The sequence below is a fragment of the Zalophus californianus genome, chromosome X (assembly GCF_009762305.2).
Source record: "Zalophus californianus isolate mZalCal1 chromosome X, mZalCal1.pri.v2, whole genome shotgun sequence".
In the NCBI taxonomy this organism is placed as follows: Eukaryota; Metazoa; Chordata; class Mammalia; order Carnivora; family Otariidae; genus Zalophus; species Zalophus californianus.
Genome location: NC_045612.1, coordinates 51,969,186 through 51,993,432, shown reverse-complemented (window position 1 = coordinate 51,993,432; position 24,247 = coordinate 51,969,186). Strand labels below are relative to the sequence as shown.

At 35.3% G+C, this 24,247-nt stretch overlaps 1 protein-coding gene across 5 annotated transcripts in view; it reads left to right on the top strand.

Annotated features, from left to right (window-relative positions):
• Window positions 1-24,247, top strand: part of DIAPH2 (diaphanous related formin 2) — a 956,101-nt gene that overhangs the window by 601,910 nt on the left and 329,944 nt on the right. For all 5 annotated transcript variants that reach the window (XM_035725382.1, XM_027607475.1, XM_035725381.1 and 2 more), the window contains one exon: window positions 22,724-22,848. In XM_035725382.1, the coding sequence (XP_035581275.1) occupies window positions 22,724-22,848 (125 nt within the window). The remainder of the gene's footprint in view (window positions 1-22,723; window positions 22,849-24,247) is intronic.

Genomic DNA, 24,247 nt, shown 5'->3' with positions numbered 1-24,247 from the left:
TGGTGCATAGATGTATTGGCCAACAAAAATGGCAGTTTCATATGATTCAGCCATTACATTTACATTCAGAATTCCCTCGAGGACATTAATCAGTAGAAATGTGTGTGTGTGTATTCATTCCAATAGTCATTTAATGTATATAAGTATGCCATAACAATATAGAAAATATGTTAACATTAAAATTTATGTATCATTTATTCATTCACATAACACAATCAGCATTAACAAAATACCTTATCTATTCATGGCACTAAGAATAATATAAGACTTACAAATATCATTGACGCAATGAGGGTCAACATGACACATGAATAACATAAAGGTATTTCCCCATGCTGTCTAGTTATTATTTAGGACTTGGTGTAGTTTATTCTTAGCTGACTAATAACGGATAGTAACATTTCATTTCACCTACTATTTATCCATTTATTCATTTTTCACCCACTATTTATCCATTTATTCATTTCACCCACTATAATAGTTCATTTCACACACTATTTATTCTTACTAAGTATGAGGTACTACGCTAGGCTCAGTGAGAAGTATAAAAAGTACCCCTTATGTTCGAGAAAGTGATATGAAATAATTACCCTGATAAAATGATTGGAAAGGATTGAATCAGGATGACTTTAAGAGAAAGTTTTTAAAGACTTATTTCAGACAGGTCTTAGTTTATTACAATTCTAGCAAAGTCAAAGTTACATGTGATAGTGAATACTAGAGCAAAGCAAGGAGATTCTTTAGATCACATAAGAAGAGGCAATAATCAAAAAGTGAAACCCATTTGTTACGTTCAGGTTAGTGAATATAAGGCATACTTAAATAAAACTGACTGCAGAATTGAGATCCAGTTTTTAAAAGTTCAGGTTATCCCTAGGCAAATGCTTAAATCCTTAAGCTATTTATATTATTAAGTCTTGCCCTTGAATTTATATTAGAAAATTCATCAGGTGCATGGAGCAGATCTTTGGGAGGAATATGGTAGTTTTCTGCCTAATACTTAAACTTCTGACTGCGAATAGTATGAGATCCTGAGTTCTAAAATGATTGGGGTCATATGCTGGATTCTGTTTTTATGGCAGAAAATTTAAAAACACTGTTTTTGTGAGGAGATAATTCATGTAGAAAATGAAGTCTGTTGATGTAAAAGAAGCAAAAAAAAAATAGTGTTTTCCAACTTTGCCCATTGCTCTAGTATTACTCATTAGTGTATGCTTACTTTTTTTTTCTTTCTAAGATTATACCCTTTATTAGGCAGCAATATTCTGCTAATGGAGAAAATGAGCACTTTACAATTACGTACATAAGACATAGTTTTTCTATTTCTGAAAAGCAATAGAGAGCACTCTTTCCCCCCAAATGAATAAAATCTCAAAATTAGCATCTCTGTACTTCGCTACTCATTAAAGTGTGACACTAGTAACAATTTGCAAAGAGAAAATTGTAGAAATGCAATAAAACAAGATTATGGCAAAATTGAGATTTCTCTCTCTATGTCATGTTAAAAATGTAGCTGAGCGCTGGTCTTTGCAAGATCAATGAAAGATCTCTGCATGAAATGTGCTTTGCATATTTAAAGAATTGATTAAAATTGTAGCTTTTAACCTACACCACAAAGAGAAAGAAATAGCATAACATGGATTCAGCCATTATCTGTTTATGTATAGTAGAGTCCACATGTTCACCAGAAGGACACTAGTACATTTTTAATTCTGAGACAGTAATGCTGGTGTATGAAGTTTATAAAAGCTATTTCATTTTATGTCCACCATGGAGATTGTGACTATTTTTTTCTTTAATATTTGGGATAGAACTATAGTCTCCTATTAATTTGTATTACTTTAATGCAGTCTATCCTAAAAACCTCTTGGTTTGTGTTCAGCATATTAGTCATATGCGTTAGTTTCTCATTATATTCTCTAACCTATGGTAGTTTGGGAGACTTGAAATGTAACTGAAGGATTTAATTTTAACTCATAATATCAGGGAATGATATAGTGACCTCAGTGTTCTAAGGAAGATCCTCCCTGCCCGCACAGGCATTTGTGAGACGGACTGAAAGCATGGAGACCAGTTGCAGTAGGTTAGGTGATGTGACCTTCAGAAAAGTGGCAGATGCTATGAAAAAGGCAAAGATGGATGCTAAAAGGCACTTTGAACAATAACTATTGATGAGAATTGGCGACCAGCTGGATGTGGTTAATAAAAAGGTTAAAGAGTAAAAACTATTTGTGGTTTTAAGCAGTGATAGCTGAAAGAATAGTGGTACCATTGGGGAAAACAGGATAATCAGAAATAGATTTTGGTTTCTGGGGGGAAGTGGTTGTTCGGGTTTGGATATGTTGCTTATAAGGACATGGAACACCCAGTTGGATGTGTTTAGTTGAAATGTGAAAAGAGAAGACTGTTCTTCAAATAAGTTTGGGGCTTGGATATAGAGATTTGGGAATCCTCAGCTTATATATCACAAAAGTCTTTGTGTAAAATAATGCATTAAGATAAAGAGTTTATAAAGATCAGAGGCTATTGGGAATGTTCCCATCTAGATAGTGGGAAGAAGCATAGAAGGCAGCAAATGAAAGTTTGGTCATATTGATCTATAGAAAGAAGGAGGTTTTTATTTGGAATTGAAGCAGCATTAAAGTATTGGCCTCAGATAATTTTTCCATATGTTAGGTAGTCATTGCTTTTCATATAAAAGCTATGAAATCTTCAGATATTATAATAAAGGTACCTAGAAATATTCCACCAAAAAAATTGCTAGAACTGATAGACAAATTCAGTAAAGTCACAGGATACAAAATCAATGTACAGAAATCTGTTGCATTTCTATACACCAATAATGAAGCAGCAGGAGAAATCAAGGAATTGATCCCATTTACAACTGCACCCAAAATAATAAGATACCTAGGAATAAACCTAACCAAAGAGGTAAAAGATCTATACTTTGAAAACTATAAAACACTGATGAAAGAAATTGAAGAAGACACAGAGAAATGGGAAACATTCCATGCTCACAGATTGGAAGAACAAATACTGTTAAAATGTCTATACTACCCAAAGCAATCTACACATTTAATGCAATCCCTATCAAAATACCACCAGCATTTTCCACAGAGCTAGAACAAACAATCCTAAAATTTGTATAGAACCACAAAAGACCCCAAATAACCACATCAGTCTTGAAAAAGAAAAGCAAAGCTGGAGGCATCACAATTCCAGACTTCAATTATATTACAGAGCTGTAGTGATCAAGACAGTATGCTAGTGGCACAAAAACAGACATATAGATCAGTGAAACAGAATAAAAAACCCATAAATGAAACCACAATCAGGTGGTGAATTAATCTTCGAAAAAGCAGGAAAGAATATCCAATGGAATAAAAGACAGTCTCTTCAACAAATGGTGTTGGGAAAAGTGGACAAGCATGTGCAAAAACTGGACCACTTTCTTACACCATACACAAAAATAAACTCAAAATGGATTAAAGACATAAATATGAGAAAGGAAACTATTAAAATCCTAGAGGAGAACACAGACAGTAACCTCTTTGACATTGGCCTTAGCAACTCCTTTCTAGGTGTGTCTCCTGGGGCAAGGGAAACAAAAGCAAAAATGAACTATTGGGACTTCAACAAGATAAAAACCTTCTGCACAGCCAAGGAAACAATCAACAAAACTGAAAGGCAACCTTTGGAATTGGAGAAGATATTTGTAAATGACACATCTGATAAAGGGGTAGTATGCAAAATATATAAAGAACTGATTCAACTCAACACCCGCAAAATAATCCAATTACGAAATGGGCAGAAGACATGAATAGACATTTTTCAAAGAAGACATGCAGATGGCTGACAGATGTATGAAAAGATGCTCAGCATCCCTCATCATCAGAGAGATACAAAGGAAAACTACAATGAGATATCGCCTTGCGCCTGTCAGAATGGCTAAATTAACAACAGAAGAAACAACAGGTGAGAGGATGTGGAGAAAGGTGAACTCTCTAACACTGTTCTTGGGAGGATGCAGACTGGTGCAGCCACTCTGAAAAACAGTATGGAGGTTCCTCAGGAAGTTAAAAATAGAACTACCCTATGACCTAGCAATTGCACTACTAGGTATTTACCCAAAGGATACAAAAATACTGATTTGAAGGAGCACATGCACTCCAATGTTTATAGCAACATTATCAACAATTGCCAAACTATGGAAAGAGCCCAAATGTCCATAGACTGATGAGTGGATAAAGAAAACGTGGTATCTATATATACAATGGAATATTCCTCAGCCATAAATAAGAATGAAATCTTGCCATTTGCAACGATGTGGATAGAGCTAGAGTGTGTTATGCTAAGCAAAATAAGTGAATCAGAGAAAGACAAATACCATATGATTTCACTCATGTGGAATTTAAGAAATGAAATAGATGAACATAGGGGAAGAAAAGGGAGAAGCAAACCATAAAACAGACTCAACTGTAGAGAACAAAATCAGGGTTGCTGGAGGGGAGGTAGGCAGGGGCATGGGTTAAATGGGTGATGAGGATTAAGGAAGGCAGTTGTTTTGATGAGCACAGGGTGTTGTATGTAAGTGATGAATTACTAGATTCTATACTTGAAACTAATGTTACACTGTATGTTATCTAACTGGAATTTAAATGAAATGAAAAAAAAAAGAAAAGTTATATACTGTGGGCCTAAAATTAACATAATTATTTTTATGAGTTGATAGAATTCTAATAAATACAGTATCCCTGCTATAGAAGAGCGCCATTCCTGGTAAGTTTCCTATCAAAAATATATGCCATGTACTGTACTTTGCTTTCTAAATATTACCTTTATACATAGAAACTTAAGAGTCAGGGAGGTATTTTGTCCCCAGCCGGCTGCCAAGCACAATTTCCGTGTAGCAACATTTCTAAAACCAACTCAAGTTGGTTTTTTTTTTTTTTGCACTGTTTACAAAGAGTTTCACAATTCATTTCTATCTTTACTACTACCCTACGAGATCAGCAAGGCAGGTGGTATTATTCTTGTTGTACACGTAACAAAACAGCCTCAAAGAGTTGTTTAAATGTGTTGTCAAAAGTCATATGGAAAGTAAGTGGGACCCAGGTCTTCTGCTTCCAAGACCATCTTTCTTTTTGTTGTTATTGTGCTGTCCCACATTTATTATACATTCCCTGGAGACTCCTATAAGTGAAACTTTAAAATTTCATCAAAGCAAATCCTAAAGGTGCATGATGAATTTATTTTCTGTTTTACTGAGTAAAAACCCATTTAGGTAATATCCCATACAGTAGGTCAGGTGAAGTGACTAGGGGGCTCTTTTGGACACATTTTGAGGCATATTAATTATTTCAGGCTTTTTGAGTAAATTACTCTTGAACTGGTTCTTATTGGTACCCTCCAGAGGCCCAGGAGAGTTAATTGGCTTATAAAACATATGTGGATTGCACTCAGGGAATACTTCACTTACTTCTTAACATCGGGATGTACAGTTTTATTTTTTTACTGTTATGTATCCATGACTGAAAACTGTATCCATTTAAAAATACATACAGTAAATAAACAGTATGTATATAATTAAGAATAATTTACTGTAGCTCTGTGACACTACAAAAATGTTTAAAGAAAGAAAAGAAAAAGAAAAAACTTTCAAATTTATAACACCATGTTAAAAATATCCCAGTGTATCTCTAAAACTTATGAATTCAGTGTAATTTAAATAACTAAAAAACATTTTTTACAGTAACACTCCTGTCTCATTTTGAAAGAATTACCAATTATTTTTATATTATCTACTTTGAAAATATTGAAAACAAAATTATTCAAGATGTTTGTGTGAATGTCAGTCTATGAACCAAAAGTTTTTGTCAATCTGCATTCCCTCAGAGAGATAATAAAATATCACTCTGCTAAAATCTGATTTTCACCTTATGCTAATCATACCCTTTTCCTCAGACTTCTACTCCCTTCTAAACATAACTCTCCATCAAAACAGGAAGCAAAATGCAAACATCCTCCAAGAAGGAAAATTATAAAAATACAAAAGCAAGAAATACATGTTTACTTAGTTGAAAATAGGAGGTGAAAGCTGATGACTTCACCATTGAAGATGAGTCCCATTCTACAGTTTGGTCTCAAAGTTCCTTGGCTTTGATTCCATCAGCATGAATTTTTCTCCCCATTTCAGCCCCCTCATAAGCATATAAATTAGATTTTTTTTTAAGATTTCATTTATTTATTTGAGAGAGAGAGAGCGAGCACAGAGTGAGAGGGAGAAGCAGATTCCCTGCTGTGCAGAGAGCCCGATGTGGGACTCCATCCCAGGAATCTGAGATCATGATCTGAGCTGAAGGCAGACACTTAACTGACTGAGCCACCCAGGTGCCACAAATAATAGACTTTGTCATCACAAAGAATATGGCTCCCTCCCAGATCTCAAGCTTTGAAATGTAGCTTTATATCCACAGTCATCCTCACATACCCCTTGCCTCTCAAACCTCAATATGAGACTCATAATGAGTCTATTGGCTTCATTATGACTTTACCTGCACCCTTCCTTATCCTTTCCCTTTTCTTCCAACCTATTAGTTCCCCTCTGGCTGCATTCATAATGTAACCTAATATATACATTTCAAGCACACACTGTCTAGAACTGTGGAATCCCATACTTTTCCCCAAACCCCCCTCCTTTAGCATTTTGTCATTCACACCCTGCTATTTCTGTTGCTCTGTTTAATTCCAAGTCCTGCAAAGATGACAAAATCACACAGCCCACCTGATGGGATCCACTATCCCATGATTTCTAACCTTAGTTTCCTAATGATGTTGGTATAGCTTTTCATTTAACTCCAATTCCTTCTTTTATTTTTTCTACAACAACAATTTCAAACTGTGTTTTTGTTTGGATGGTTCATCTTGGGGTATTGTTTTTTTTTTAAGCTCCCAAGCCCATCCTCCATATACCCAAAAGATCATGTTTCCTCGTTCTTGACTGAGAAGATGGAAACTGTCCCTTTCACTTACAGACACTTGTTGCAAGGAATACATTACCCTGCTTCATTTTGCAAATTTTCTTACTTCCTACTCTGTAATGTGTTATAGTCTGACTGATACTGTCATCAATTTATGCATCCTTATGTGTACTTGTTTTAGTCTCTACAAAATTACAAGCTCCCTGAGGGCAAGGTTGTTCCTATTTCAGGTCCTTGTCCTTTTCTGTTGCAATGTTGTTTCATTAGCAGACACTAAATTTGTGTTAAATTAAGGACATAAAAGAACTTCATGTACCAGGTTTAGCTTATGCTTTCCTTACTTGGAAATGTTGCTTAACTAAAACTTCCCTTTTCTTACTCCTAAGAGGAAGTAGAGCATATTGGTAAGAGCACAGACTTCAAATACTTGGCACAGGACTTTGAGGAAATTATCTAATCTCTCTTTGCCTCAGATTTATCTTATGTAAATAGAGATAATAACAGGATATATCTCATAGGGTGATTATGAGAATGAAATGAGTACATTTGTAGGTGTAACACTGGGATGAGTAACTTGGGAACTTCCTGAAATATATTGGAGTATCGTTATAAAGCCCATGTTAACTACAAATAGGTCAGTTATTTAAGATACATCTTGGTCAAATATTAGATCTTCAAAAAAGCCTGAAAGGAAGTATAAGGTATCATGTTGGTGAATTTGATTTGGATCCCTCTGTGTTATTCTGAGAAGTGATCCTTTGGCCATGAGATTAAGTTTTGTATTGCTTTATAGTGGCTTATTTTTCCTTTGTAGTGACAGGTTTACAGGACCCGGCTTTGAGTTTCTGCATGCATGCATTGCTGTTATATTTTATTTACTTAATTTGAAGATTTTTAAAATAAATTTTGCCAGGGGTACCTTGATTCTGTCTGTGGTATTGTGCTAACGATAAAAATATTTTTTAGTCCTATTAAATTATTCTATTGATGCATTTGGCAGAATAAACATATATAATCAACTTCACCTTGTGTAATTCACAGTATGCATTTTATCCCCAGAAGATTAGAAGCAGACATTGTAAAGAGATACAGTTGTATTGTGATAGTAGAGGAACCAGAAATCCAGTGACCTGTCTGTGTATACATGGGCAATCACTTTTGGTTTCTCTGTCTCCATATCCTCATAAGAGATCTGGACTAGGAAATTGCTGAGGTTCTTGCTGATATCCCTCCCAAGAGTGCATTTTTTTTCTAGAGCATGGGCTAGTTGCCAGAGGTGGTGGGGAGCAGGGTGCAAGAAATGGGTGAAGGTGGTCAAAAGTTACAGTCTTTCAACTTTAAGATAAATAAGTGCTGGGGGATGCCTGGGTGGCTCAGTCAGTTAAGCGGCTGCCTTCGGCCCGGGTCATGATCCCAGGGTCCTGGGTTTGAGTCCCACATCGGACTCCTTGCTCAGCGGGGAGCCTGCTTCTCCCTCTCTCTCCCTCTGCTTGTGCTCTCTCTGTCAAATAAATAAAATCTTTAAAAAAAAAAAGATAAATAAGTGCTGGAGATGTAATCCACAGCGTGGTAACTATAGTTGCTAAGAGAGTAAATTACAAAAGTTCTTATCACATACAAAAAATTGTAACTGTGTGAGATCATGAATATTGACTAAATTTATTGTTGTAATCATTTCACAATATATACATATATCAAATCATTATGTTATATACCCAAAACTAATGGAATGTTATGTTAATTATATCTCAACAACAATAACAAAAATAGAATACAGGTAAGCAACCTCTTTCCATAAAGAGTTAGATATTAAATATTTTAGGCTTTGCAGACCACATAGAAACCCTGTCACCAGGGATGGTGCAAAAGCAGCTATAGACAACATGTAAATGACCATGTTCTTTACTTATGGACACTGAAATTTGAATTTCATGCAACTTTTATGTGTCACAAATATTATTTTTTCCAACCACTTATAAATATAAAAATCATTCTTATCTAAAGGTCTATACAATAACAGTGAGCCAGAGGCGCCTGGGTGGCTCAGTCGGGTAAGTATCTGACTTCATCTCAGGTCATGATCTCAGGATCCTGGGATCAAGCCCCTCAGGATTCCACGCTCATCAGGGAGTCTGCTTGTCCCTCTGTCCCTCCCCCAGCTCATGCTCTCTCCCTTTCTCTTTCTCTCTGAAATAAATAAATAAAATCTTTAAAAAAAAATAGTGAGCTGCATTTGGCCTGAGGGCAGTGCCATCCCTTGATCTAGAATACCCAATTTATATGTATATATAGTTGAGGACATATAAATATTTCATAGTATTCACGACCATTTTCACTTTCCTTTCCCTTATTTTGTAAATGATTATGACGCATTTGAAAAATGCAAATGGCCTTTGACCAAATTATGTGTGTATATGTGCTTATATATATTTTTGGCAGAATACTTCTAAGTCTTTGGGCTTTTTATTCATCTTTTATTTGCCTAATGTTTTCCCACCTGTGTAGATGAATGAAAATTTTCAATAGTTTTTCTTTCATGACTTTCAAGACTGGTTGCTAATTAAATTACAGAAAAGTGTCTGTAGCCCTTGTGTATTTGATGAGTCTCTTTTTGCAGGGATGGAGGGACTTTTTCGGAACATATTTGAATACATAGAGAATTCTGAATAACACAGTTCATTTATTTGAGTCTAATGAAAGAAGACAGATTTAAAACAACCTTTGTGCCTCTAAGGTAGTTTATTCAGAACCAAGGCATATACAGTGATTTTTTTGGGGGTGTGGGGTAGGCATTGCTTCATAGAATCTCTCTATAAACTTAGAGGAGAATCTCTCATTGGGAGAAATTGGGAATCTCTCATTCCCTTCTTTGTTAGCTGTCAGATCACCCCACATCCCAATATTCTACTCTGTAAAATGCAAAATGAGAAGGGCTCTGAGGAGCACTGCACCTGCGGGCTGTGCTGTTAGGAGGCGAGACAGGGAGCCAGACAAAGGAAAGGCCACATCATCTTCCTGGCCCCCACACAGGCCCCCACTCTACCAGCGAGTCCCCCATGTGGCCAGAGGCCATTGGCCATACTGTTCTGATTCAAGGTTCGAGTGGCTACCTGGAGTACAACCCACCCTCTAAGCTTGGCCTTGACCCTGACCACCTGCATTTCCCCCAGATGCCCCAGATGCTGTTTGGCCCTCAGCTGCCTGAAGACCTGCAACTCGGCCTGCTCTTCTTCTCCTTGGGGTCTTCCTCATTCTTACCCTGGCTTCCCACCTGCAGGGAGCCCCCTGCCATCCAGCTGCCACTGGAATCACAGCCCCTGTCATCTCTGTCCCTTTGCTAGTACCATGTTTGCTCCCACCTCTCTTAGTCCTTGAGCTCGCAGGGTGAGGGCCATAGCTGCCCTGAGGATTATTATGTTCTCCAGCTTGGTCTTCTACCCTGGTGTACAGTAGGTGCCTAATAAATGTGTAAGAATGAAAAAATGAATGAATGAATGAATAAATAAATAAATAAAATGCAGAATGAACATGTGAGTGATATGGGGGTAACATTCAAAGTTAGGAAGTTTCTTTCTATTTAGAAAGAGGTTATTAAAATACATAACACAGTTAAGATCATACTGTATATAAACTTCAATATGATTTCTTTCATTTGATGTCAGTGAGATCACAAGTATTCTTCTGTTAAAGTTTTTATGAATTTTGCATTATTGTTTATATAATTATCATTCATTTCATTGCACTAAAGTTTTTACTTAATCATTCTCCTATTGCTGGTCATCTAGACTTGAATTTTTATGCTACTTTAAATAAGACTAACCAGATGATTTTCTGTGGCCAAAATTCCTGGTTTCTCTTTCAGTCTTTTTCTTGAAAACAGCTTTTAACAACTAGTATCACTGTGTCAAAGGTTATTAATATTTATAAGCCTCTTTCTAATTCTTTCCTAGAAAATTTATAATTTTTTTCCTGTTGGCATTGTATGAGAGTTCCTATAACTGTGCCATCAGTGGTACAAGGTAGTCAACATTTTAAAAACCATGTTTGCTAATTGGATAAATGAGAGAAATGGTGTCTCAGTTCAAACAAAATTTATTAAGCACTTACTTTTACAGGTACAGTGTTAGAGGCTGAGAATAGGAAGATATTTTTATAAGTCTCACTCTGCTTTCAAGGAACTAAATTTCTCTTGAGAGTAGTAGCCATATAAACTATTAGAATACCGTGAAAAAAAATCCATAAAGAATGAAAAGTACTATAGGAGCACTGAGAATGGCGCTAACTACATATAGAGGTGTCATGAAAAACTTCATAGAGGAATTGACCCCAAGAAGAATGGAAATTCCAGAGATAACAGAGAGTAGAATGGTAGTAGTGAGGATTGGGGGATGGGAGAAATGGAAAGATACTGGTCAAAGGGTAAAAATTTCCAGTTATAACATTAACAAGTTTGGGAAACTAATGTAGGACATGATAATTATAGCTAATAGTACAGTATTATATACTTGAATGTTGCTAAGAGAGTAGATCTTAAATGTTCTCACCACAAAATAAGATATGGTAACTATGCAATGGGATGGAAGTGTTTGCTGATGCTGTGGTGGTAATCAGTTTGCAATACATAAATGTGTCAAATCAACACATCAGACACTAAACTTACATAATGGTATGTGTCAATTATATCTCAGTAAAGCTGGGGGGAACAGCAACAAACAAAGTAAGAGATAGAATAATATTAGTTTTTTTTTAACAATATAGAGGATAATTTTTTTTAATCTGCTGAAAGAAATCAAATGCATTTGGGAAGTGGGAAATGGCAATGGGAGGCAGAAATTGCTTTTTTCATAACCAGACTTGTAGAATGATTTGGCTATTTAAATTAATGTATAACTGTCTTAACAATAAAAACTATGTTTAAAACTTCCACAAAGAAATAATTAAAAGTTGCTTATATTGCTTATATTCTAAAAGAAGAAGAGGAAGAAGATTAGTAATAATAATGATGACAGGAGTTCATCAGGTCAAGGTAACAAAAAGAGAGTCCAGGAAATGTGAACCAAAGAAGGGAGACATGAAACACCTGTTCAGTATTCAGTTGCACTAAGTATGGGAGAATGGCCTTAAGTGAAAATCGGAGATAGGGAGGTAGGAGGTCGTATATTGAAGTGCTTTACATGTGTTGATCCTGTAGATGACAGGATCGCAAAAGAAATTAACATGTATCTAGTTTTATAATATGCTACTTTTTATGATAACAGTTTTGTATATATTATTTTGTGTAATCCTCATGACAACCTTATGGGGTTAGAATTGTTCTCCCCCATTTCACAGATCAGAAAACTAAGGTTCACAAAGGTTAAGTGATTTGCCCAGAATCACACAACAAGTGGTCGAGAAAGAATTCCAGGTAGGTGTGTCTGACTTCCAAGGCCATGTTTTTTTTCTACCACAACATAGCACACCACTGGATTATTAAAATATTTTAAGCCTTGTGGTAGCAAAATCAGGTTTTGGTTTTTAAAGGATAATGTTAATTTTGGTTGAATGCAATTTTTTTCAAATATTGAAACATGTTTCATAATGTTTATCCAGTATGAGCTACTAGAAAAACTGTTTTGGGAAGAACATATGTGATGTCCAGGACTAAATATATTTTGTCAGTAAGTATTACCAACATGACATCTGGTCATGTGTCATGGTTAGAATTTCTTGTGATCACATCTTAAAAAGTATTATTCTGCAACTTTTAAGCATCCAAGCATATTTGATACTGAAATAGTAAGTGCTTTTGAATTTGGTGGGAAATTACAATAGACCTACATAGTGAATGTTAATTTCTAGTTGTTCCAGGTTAAATGTAATGACCATTTGGGTAAATTTCTTATTTGAGTTTTCTTATCTATTACTGGCTCCAAAGAAGATAAATCTATTTGGGCAAAGGACCATGATTGTTAACCTTTATTTTAGAATACTAAAGGCTAGAGATTACAGTTGCAAATGTAACTTGCTGGCTGGCTGGAAAGATGATAATGAACCTTTTGAAATGGATAGAAACCTAGATTCATTTAAAAATATATATATAATGTAGAGATGCTAGATGGACTTTATCACATCCAGGGCAGCAATAGAATTACTGACTTGGGAACTAAAGCAGATGTGTACAGCATGCCTGTCCACTCAATACACTCAGGAGTGTAATTATATTGTTCCATTCTGATTAAAATTCAGGTAAGGATTGTTGTTGGCCTTAAAAGAACAGTTCACTAATAAAAACTCAGCAATTAATTGCAATGACCATTCAGAGAAAAACAATCAATAGTGAAAGCTAGAAATGTATTGTGGAGCTACAGCCAGGAAGAAGACATGCTTACTGTGAATATCTCAAGTAGAGCCAATGGGAGAGAAGGACCAAAGAAGGGTAAAACTTACATTGTGCTGTATGGGCTAAACCACCTTTAACCCTTCCCCTGTACCACTGTTAATGTGCCAATTATGTACACTATGAAAGGAAAACAATTGAGTCTTTCGCATTTCTCCTGCTTCTGTTGGAGAAATTCTGGCAGATATGTGCTTTGAAGGCCTGGAGCTCTTTGATTTAGTATACTCCCCACCTCCAAATGCAATTAGCTGTGTGGTTGTTATTGGCAACATTTGTTTCAAGAGAAACATAACAGCAAGACATTTTGGGGGATAAAAGTCTTACTATGAATATCTGTGGTACTTGTGCAAGTTTAAAGTAACTCACAGAAAAACAGAGTAAAGAGGAAAAATAGGAATAAATTACAAGCATAGCCCAGAGGAAAATGACCTTAACCACCATCTAGAAATATTTGTACTTGGAATGAGTCAGGGATGCAGGAATTATTACCTAGATTTATACCGCCAGAAAACTGTAGACTAAATTATATTGTAGCAATGTAATGAAACAATGTAACTATTCTGAAGTAGGCTCCGTATGCAAATGCCTTCCTATTATACACATCCAACTCAGACCCCTTTTCTGAGCTTGGGACCCATATATCCAAGCTCCCAATTATAATCTCCATTTTGATGGTCCATACAATTGAAACTAAGTAGGTCCCAAGCCAAACCCTTGATCTTTCCCCACAAATCTCTAAATGTCTCCATTTCTGTTATTCATGCCAGAAACCTGGAAATCATTCTTAGTAATTCCTTCTTCCTTACCGCTCACATTTCATCCACCCTAAGACCAGTTGGCACTACCTCTAAAATATGTACTGCAATCATCTTTGGTCACTGTAATCGAAGCCACCATCATCTTCTGTCTAGACAATAATAATTGGTTCCTAACTCGTGTCCCCTTTTCCATTATTGACCCCCTCCCTCCATTTTCCACATAGCTGCCAGAGTTGGGTTTTTTTTTTAATGTAAATGTAATCAACCTCTCCTGCTCACAGCCTTTCAGTCCTTTCCCACAACTCTAGAAGACACCACCTACCCCTAGGACCCCATGTCCTCCTTTAATCCATTGTTTTGTTATTAAGCAAAAATATTTAAGGCATAATAGATTTATGAGATGATGAAACCTAGATAAAACCCTGCTCTATTTATGGACTGATTCAGTGGTGAGGAATATAGAAAATTATTACAGTTATAACTTGGAATTGCCTTTGTTTACACTGCCAGTCTCTTATCTGTGGGCATATAGTAATCCTATTAGTATCCACAGTCAGTACATGCATAAGGAAAATGTAACCATAAATTTACTCTACTCTTCCAAGCATCTTTTATGTGACTGGTAACCCTACTACCAAGCAGAAAAACTGCTACTCCAGGCAGCACTAATGTGGAGTGGATTCTAATGACTCCAACATTATGACCTCAGCACTGACATTGATTTCATGACAGCCTGCATTCAGTTTGACTGAAAGTTGATGGCTTTGTATATGTACATACGTGTGGACTTGATGCATTAGACTTGTTTTGGAAAAACCCAGTGAATTGCAAGAATATCTATGCCAAATCATATAGTCCCATTAATTTCCCTGATGAGTTCATGAATACAGTTCATGGAAAATCTGGCCACAGTCACAAAAAGTACACTCAAGAAGGCTAACATTCTTCCAATATAGCATTATAACTTTATGATGACACTATCTATGTGTTTTTAATTCTTTTCAAATAGCATGTGGAAGAAGGTATTCAAATGGTTTATCAACCCATATAATCTTTTCATACCTTATTAAGAATAAAATATACCAGGAGGAACGGCATTGTTAGTACAGTAGCCATCAAGCGATTGCTCAGATAAAATCATTTGTGAATACTTACGCAAGAAGCAGGTAGTTGTCTTGGTGTGAAATAAACAGTGCTCATTTCTCACACCCAATTTATCAGAACTTTGGTGATATTGAATATAGTTGTTTTCTACAAGTATTTATCTTTGTGACTTTTTCAATAACATCAAATATTATAGCTCAAAACTGAACACACATATAAATCTATACTCAAAATTCCAAATTTTACAATCTTATAATTTCAGATTTCTTAAATTAAGATTTTGTCCTTTCTTGTCTTAGGCAACAAGTCTACATTCTCCATAGCCCTTATTTTTCCATAATTTTACTGATTTATTTTTAAGCCCTCTTATTATAGTATTAAGTAGCCTCTTGTGACATGGTATGGTTCCCTTTTACCATCAGTGTTCTAATTCCAAGGTGAAAAAAGAACGTAGTACATCGATTTGACAAGTGAAGACATTAGTATAGGATTGACATAAAGGATTTATCAGCATCTGAAGGTTCTGGCAAACTTTTCTATTGAGAATACCATTCTAGTCATTTACATAAAATCCCTAGGGGAGGATAATTCATATAGCCCAAACTCAACTCAATAAAGACTTGACTTGACCCATTAAAATGATTCCATTTTGAGGTGTGGGTGAGTGAAGGATCTTTTATTGCAAGGAAAACAACTGAGCTTTAAAAAAATTCTTCGTGATGAGAACAAACTATTCCAACAAGACTATATCCAGCATGGCTTAACAGAAGCTTCAGCTTGGATATGTATTTCCCAAACCTGGCCTTAAGCTAAGACTGTCAACAAGAGTAGGAGATTTTAGTTTGTTTTTTAGCCTTTGATTTAAAAATTCACACATACTATTTGCTGCAGGCAGAATAACAGTTGCAGAAAGACAGGTAAAAGAACTGTGATTCTTCATGGGTAGCTTGACTGTCCACTGCTGGTGGTTTTGTGGGCAGGGTACAGAATTTTTTATTGCAAATCATTATTCAGAGGACTTCAAACTTCCCCTTCATCCTCCTTTACCCCAGTTATCCTCTAGGCATACCTTCTTCCATAGTTAGGAGCAAGGTAGTAAGGTGTAAGGTTTTTCTGTTCTTTTAGTTAGAAGGCTCCATCTTTTTAGTTTAAGAAAATGCATTCAGGCTGAAGACTTGTATAAATGTATGAACCCAGACATTGAAACATGCTTAGTGTGATTTTTAGAGTTAAACATTTATATGTGTTTATAAAGCAGTTTTCATGTTTTCTTATGGAAGTCCCACTGATCTCAGCATCCATTCAGGTCATATTATGAATCCAATTTAGAGAAACTGCACCTTATCCCCAAGGGCACACACATTAGAAGGGCAAGTGATAGTCTTTGTGAACACATATTGGGGACATATATTTTTAAATTTTATTTAATAAGGATTCTAGTTAAATTGTGTTTTCTTTTAAGGTGACTTTGTAATAATTTTTTTCTCCTAAGGATGAGTCATTTCTAATTGATTTTTGTATTATAGGAATTTTTTATTGGGGTGCCAGTTACTACTTATTTTCTTTAAAAGCCTAAGAAGCCCACAGTAATGAGCTTTTGCTATTGTTATTATATAAACACATTTGCTTCGTTTCCATGTAAATATCATTTTCATATAAAGTGAAACTGTTATAAATGCACTTAAGAAAGAATGCAACTGTGCCTATTGTTCAGGCTGCTTGTAATGTCCTTTTCTTTTTTATGTATGCTTTCTGGATGAGTCACTTTAATGTGCTGCTCAGCTGATAGTAATTCTTCAACTAAATATTTTCAGTTAAAGAAAATTATGGTGCTTATAATTATGTTGGGGCCTATTCACATATAGACTTGCAAGAGTAAATTTTTACTTGGCCTTTCTTAGAGCAAAGATGTAAGAAGTGCTCAGTTACTTTGTCAGTGGGTAAAATTAATAGAAATATTTAATTCAGAGAAAAAATCCTCAAGTTCCTGGAAAAGTTTTTGTATTTACATAGAATTACACATTCTACATGCTCTAGAGAATGTCAACAGAGTACTGTGATTTTTTTCCCTTAAATGTGTATCAGTTCTCTTACATAATATGTAATTGAAGAGCCTTTACATTTAAAATCCCCCTTAAAATATTTATTTTATACTTTTCTTAAAATTATGAATTAGAGCAGGCCTGTCATTTAAAATATTTTGAGTAAAGATCAGGACACTCTCATATATTTGCTTGAAGCCAGGAAAAAAGTCTATGTATATTTTTCAACTGAAGCAACTAGATAAATAAGATTTGTTGGGAAAGTTTCTCCCTACATATAACTCAAGAGAGTATACTGAGCTTAAAACGTTATTTATGGAATACAAGGAAGGAAGCTATAATAAAGAACTTGATAGCTGTAATTTAATTTTTAGTATTATAATTCAGATTCAGTAATTCAGTAGCAGATGTAAAAAATGAAATGAGAGAAAAAAATTAAAGTGCCACCAGACGGACTAATCAGTCATTGAAAATGCCTATAGTGGGAATTTACTCAGAAAATGTTTGCACTGTCATTAAAGATCCCCTAATTTATATTAGTGAACTAAATAATGGCAGGCACAAAAATATACCCTGAGTCTGAGACGATGCAGAAGACAAGCATTTCTAACCCACTCTGGTATTTTAATGTTCTTGGGACTCTAGGTACTCTACATCTCCCCCCACCTCCAGTAAAAATATTTCGGTCTCTCTCTTGCCTCCCTCCCCCTCAACCTCCTACACACCTTCTTTCTCTCCTTCCTTCCTTTTCTCTCTCTCAATACTAGAAGTAATGGAGGCTAGGACCTAATTATTTTTTTAAGGTTTTATTTATTTATTTGACAGAGAGAGAGAGCACAGCCGGGGGAGCAGCAGCAGAGGGAGAAGCAGGCTCCCCGCTGAGCAGGGACCCCGATGCGGGGCCCCATCCCAGGACCCTGGGATCATGACCTGAGCTGAAGGCAGACGCTTAAACTACTGAGCCACCCAGGTGCCCCAGCTAGGACCTAATTAAATAGTTGATTGACTCCCAGCTCTTAAGACTGAAGCAGATGTACTTAAGGCAAGTGATCAGGCAGGTAAACACATGTTAATAGTAATGCTCCCCCCTAAAAACAAAACAAAACAAAACAAAACAGTTATCTTTTATACAAGTCTAGAAAGCCAAAATAACTAATTTATAAATGTCACCAGAGGAATACAGGTTACTGCACAGGTTTTAATTTCCAGAAATATTTTTTTAAATTTGGTACATACCTCATAGAGTTTTTGTATGGATTAGATGAGTTAATACATAAAACTAGTTAGAATAAAGTCTACACATAAGTACTCACTAAATGTTACTTATTACTTAAGAGTTCAAGTAATAACTAACCCCTATACCTTAGGAAGACCAGTTGTAGGAACTTGGGTATTTGTAGCCTGGGCAGATTAGGAAGATGGAAGTGACCAGGTCAGGGTCATAAGATTGAGCCCCATGTTGGGCTCCGTGCTCAGCATGGAGTCTGCTTGAGTTTCTCGCTCCCTCTCCCTCTGCCCTTCCCACTCATTCTCTCTCTCTCTCTCTCAAATAAATAAATAAATCTTTAAAAAAAGAAAGATGCAAGTGACACCTTTCCTGTAAAATAGGGAATAGACTTAATCAGTGTTGCTACAAGGCAACATGAGGACTAATTGGTAAGAGTTCAAGTAGGCTGATTTTGTTTATAAGTAAACAGAAATTTTTCTAATTATATCAGCTGTCAAGGGAATAAGCCACTTAGGGTATAGTGAATCCTCTGTTCTAGATCTAATTTATATACCACCATAGATTACTGAGCACCCCTTCTAGGCCACCCCCTACCTCCAAGCCTGGGCCACTTGTCTTGCTCCCCATCTAAAATGGGAAGTTAACACTCCTGAAACAGCATTTTACCAATGAGAGAATAGAAAATGAGAAGACACCAACAGGTGAACTGCTAACCTCCTTTAACCATCTCTTCCAAATTACAGTTGTTTCATTTATCATATCTGGAGACCAGGACTGATTATATGATTAGTAGGGCCTAGTGAAAACTGAAAATGTGGGCTCCATTTAAAATAAGAATTTCAAAATGGTGACAACAGAGCATTAAACAAAGTGTAGGACCCTTCTAAGCATGGAGTGATTGCATAGGTCACATGCCCATGAAGTTGGCACTGATGGAGACAACCTGGGACTCTAAGCAACCACTTGTAATTTTTGTAAAGCTATGGCCAGTTCAGTAACTTACTCTCTTGTATTCACTTTCTTCCCTTTTCCTTCATGCCCATTTCCCTCTGATTATACCCCACCTTCACCCCTAATAAGGCAAGCTTTGTTTTAGGTTCTATTTTCTAGGAATGTAGACCATGACACTGTATAACCTGAGTTTTTAAAATTTGAGAGGTTGGTCCAAATCCCTTTTAATGTTACTTCTAAGTCTAAGATACCATAATTCCATTGATTGAAGGATATACATTTTAAATAATTGTGTTGTTCATTTAATGCAACCATGAAATTGCATGTGAGCTAGAATCCTTGGATTATTAGTCTCCAATATTTTATTTTCTTTTGTTTAGGCATAATATTACTAATTTATTAGAGGGGAAGACAAAAGAGCTTAACAAAGGTGTCCTTTCCCTTCCTTATCCCAGTTCTTTACTTTCCTATTTGTCTAAGCATCTCCTGCAACCCTGCCACCTTTACATATTATTAGACTTACTTCAACTTCCTGCTTCTTTTCCATACTCACTAGTAATTGATATGGTAACTTCCAATCATTATGATTGTGTCTACCCTGTGTATGCACACTCATTTACGGAAATAGGTATAAATTTGACATATGAGTGAAATCATATGGTATTTGTCTTTCTCTGACTTATTTTGCTTAGCATAATTCTCCCTAGCTCCATTCATGTCATTGCAAATGGCAAGATTTCATTCTTTTTATGGCTGAGTAATATTCTGTGTGTGTGTGTGTATGTGTGTGTGTGTATCTTTTTTCTTCTCAAATCTAGGGTTAGGGTGTTAGGTTATGGCCAGGGTTAGTGTTAGGGCCAGAAAACAAAACAAATAAGCAAAGAGAAGAAAGAAAGAAACAAAGCCAGAAACAAGACTCTTAACTACGGAGAACAAACTGATGGTCACTAGAGGGGAGGTGGGTGGGGCAATGGGTTAAATAGATGATGGGGATTAAGGGGTGCTCTTGTGGTGAGAAACACCAGGTGTTTTATGAAAGTGTGGAATGACTATATTGTACACCTGAAAATAATATTACACTGTATGTTAGCTAACTGGAATTTAGATAAAAACTTATTTAAAAAAAGAAACTGAAAAAGAGTAGGCATGAATTTAAATCTGAACCAAAACTTTTTGAAATATGCATATTCATCCAACATTTATTGAGTATTATGTTTGACAAATACAGAGGGGAAAGCAAAGTATTAGATACAGATCTTACCATTATGTAGCTTGAGATTTTATAATGGAGGCTCTGTGTTTATGTGCACAAAACAAAAATTATTATCAAAGTGGAAGGTGATATGTGGAAGATCACTTGAACAAACAGAAGTGCCTATAAATGGTAGAGAATTTGGACTAGAATTCTGGAGGGACTTATAGAGGATTTAGGATTTGACATGTGAAATTGAGGAGGACAGATGTCTGGCACATATTGCTTTATTCAGAATTCAAGTTGATTAAAAATATTGTCTCTTGTTTTTTTGAGATATCTAGACTTTTGTGTGCATAGCACTTGATTAGGCTATTTCTGTACTGAACAATCAGAAGATGAATCATTGTCACCATCCCATTTTTACTACTGGAATTACTATTTCTTCTAGTGGGGGGATTACTACTGTGACCTAAATCTGGCCTTTGGGCACATTTTGTTTATTACAGAACATTATCATGAGTTTATTTCTTTTATGTAACCTAAATGACATAACTAACTTGTGAATTTCATACCTTCAATTTTTCAACCAAGCACATGGAGAAGAACAAACCTTTTGAATAATTATTGAGACTCTAGTGGAAAAATCCAAGTGAAAAAATTCAGTTTTAAAGTAAGGGAAAATGATTTCCTCCACAGCAAACTCATCCTTTAAATAAAGCAAGCAATGATTATTGAACCATTAGTAAATTTTTGGCAAGACAAAACTCAGACTTCTCTGATAAAGAATAATTTCCAAGCTGTCAGAGCTAAACAAGTGGAACTTAATTGGAAAGAGTTATTTGAATTGACAGATTAATAGAAAAAAATTGTCTTTAGTGTTGGTGTTTGATTTTCAGTCTCTTGAACTTCCATGTATATTTAAGGCAATTTCTCCTTCTTGAGTTATAAAGGTATGGGTGTCAGTGTGATGAATTTGTGTCAGAAGAGTTTGGCTGAAATTTGCCAGGAGGTTGATTTTGTCAGTCTCTTGAATTTTTCATTGCAATTCTGATATGCCTCTGAATGAGACCAAAATTTACTTTAAGAAAAAAGAGCTGTAATATTACCCTATTTGTGTTTCACAGTACTTTAATGAAAAGAACAGTGTTTCAGAGCCTTGATTTAAAAACCAATGTCACAGTCTAACCTATTAAATTCTAATACTTAACTGTGTCTTTTCAACTAGAACTCTGCCAAATGCATTGATATTGATAGAAGTGTCTTCATTTGTAATTGACAGTCATTCAGTAATAGTGTATCTATAAAATAGTATACGTTTAAAAAGTAACTCTGTGAAGAGAGGGCATCATAAGAGATCGGGAAAATGTGTATGTATTTAGGAGCAGTTTGAATACTCTATTTAAAATTATTGGTTGTCAATGAGGAGAGAAAAAGAAAAGTACAGATAACGTTAGGGGTAATTAAAGCAATTAATGATAGTGTTTGAGGGCACTCTGAAGCTTTGTGGGTATGGTATGTATGTGCATATGTATTCTCTGGGGTTTTGCTCTAAATCCTCTTTATGTATCAACAGTAATTTTTCACATCTCTATGCATATGAAAAGTACTAAAACAAGAACTTTTATCATAGATGTTGTTTTATAAAAATCATGATGTTTCAACAAAAGAAAAATATTTGAACCCTTTTATAATTTACCTTTATATCATTTATATAGCCAAGAACGTGCATCAATAAAGTAAGATCTCTTTGAACATTGGTTTCTCTTTAATCTTCAAATTAGGTTTTAAAGAATGAAGTATTAGGAATTCCATCAATAAATTTAAATAGAAATAGCTTCATTTGAACTAATGGCTGAATAAAATGGTGACATTCTCATATTAAACATGATTTGATATATTATATTACACATTTTCACTTATTTCATAGAGAGTAGAATTTTTATGAGCAGTAATTCAGAAAAATGTGAGTTGACTTCATGGAACTATTCTACACATTAGAAAATATTTTAAATGATACTGTTTTCTTTTAGTTGTTTTATGGAATATTTGGTAAAATACTCTAAACACTTTGCACATTGTTCTTTAGTTTCAGCTCAAATTCTCAAGAGCAACCTTACAGCAATGGAACAACAAATTATTAATCTGGAACGTGACATCAAGAAATTCCCCGAAACAGAAAATCAACATGATAAGTTTGTGGAGAAGATGACAATATCCTTTATTTATTTAAGCATTTTGTTTATTAGTTTCTCTCTCTCTCTCTCTCTCTGCCTGTGTGTGTGTGTGTGCGCGCGTGTGTGCGCGTGTGTGCATGCGTGCACACGCATGTGTGTATTTACTGTGTGGTTAGTTCTAAACTTACCAGTCTATCTATTCAGGCTGTCTGGGTGAATTTGTGTATGGGCTGTTTTTGTATCAGCAGCATAAATTTTAGTTCACAGTTGTTTGGACCAGGTGGAGTAGGCAAGGAAACAATTATATAAGAAAAACACGCCATTTATCAAAGAAGCATTTCATTTGAAGGCCCACTAGATACACAAGGTAAGTCTTATAAGGCTTGATTAGACCCAAAACAAAACAAAGAATCCCCTTATATAACCAGTTGTTTAAAGGAAAGGATCACCATAAGATTTTTTGGTCAGAGACTTTTTTTTCTCTTTGCATGTGTACAGGTATTTCCTGAGGGTACACATGCATATTCAAGGGAATCAGAGGATGACTAATATCAGTAGATTGAAAGGATTGGGAAGGATAGGTAAAATGGTTGTTGGACGGAGGGATAGATGAATTGATCAGTAGATTATGTATTTCAATAACTTATAGAAGCTGTCTATATAACATTAAGCATTCTAAATAGATGTTTTTTAAACCCCTATTTTATCTACAGTATGTTCATATAAAATATAGAAATATATGAAAGAAGAACTTGAGAAATAACATTTAGCTTGAATTATTTAATGTTAAATCTGGCATCTAAAAGATAAACTACATTAGAGCTGGGGTTTTTTTTTTTCTATTTTGGTTTTCAAAAGTTAAAAGTCATAATCCTCCTCTAGGTGTAAATAAATATCTTGAACTGCTGATTGATCACCATTTTATATCTCTAGAGGGAATAAATACTATAAATTCTTTATCTGATAATAAGTAAATTCTTTCAACAACTATATGGCAGTCACCTTGTTTCAAGGTTAAATCTATTGCCTTTTTCTTCTGTGATATGCTTACTTTCCTGCTAAACTTAGAAATTATGGTAGTGAACTCAAATTACTTGAGAATGGCAGTTTAGATTTATGTGAAAAATGGCTTTTCATTCTAAGGCTTTGGGTTCATGAATTAATACTATGTTTTATGTGGCCCGATAGTGATGCTGAGTACTTTAATAAATAGGAATACTGGAAACAGAAGTTTGTGGGTGACTGGAGGCAGGAAATCCTCAAAAATAACCTTGGATTATGTAACTTCCCACATTGGGATACTTAATGTGAAGATTTAACTTTATTGCTTTATTTAACTGTATTGCTTTATTGGATTTTTCTTACAAATATGTCATAGTCCTGTGGCTGGAAACACCACCTACATCTTTCAACTTTTGATTTTGGTTCTTGCCTCA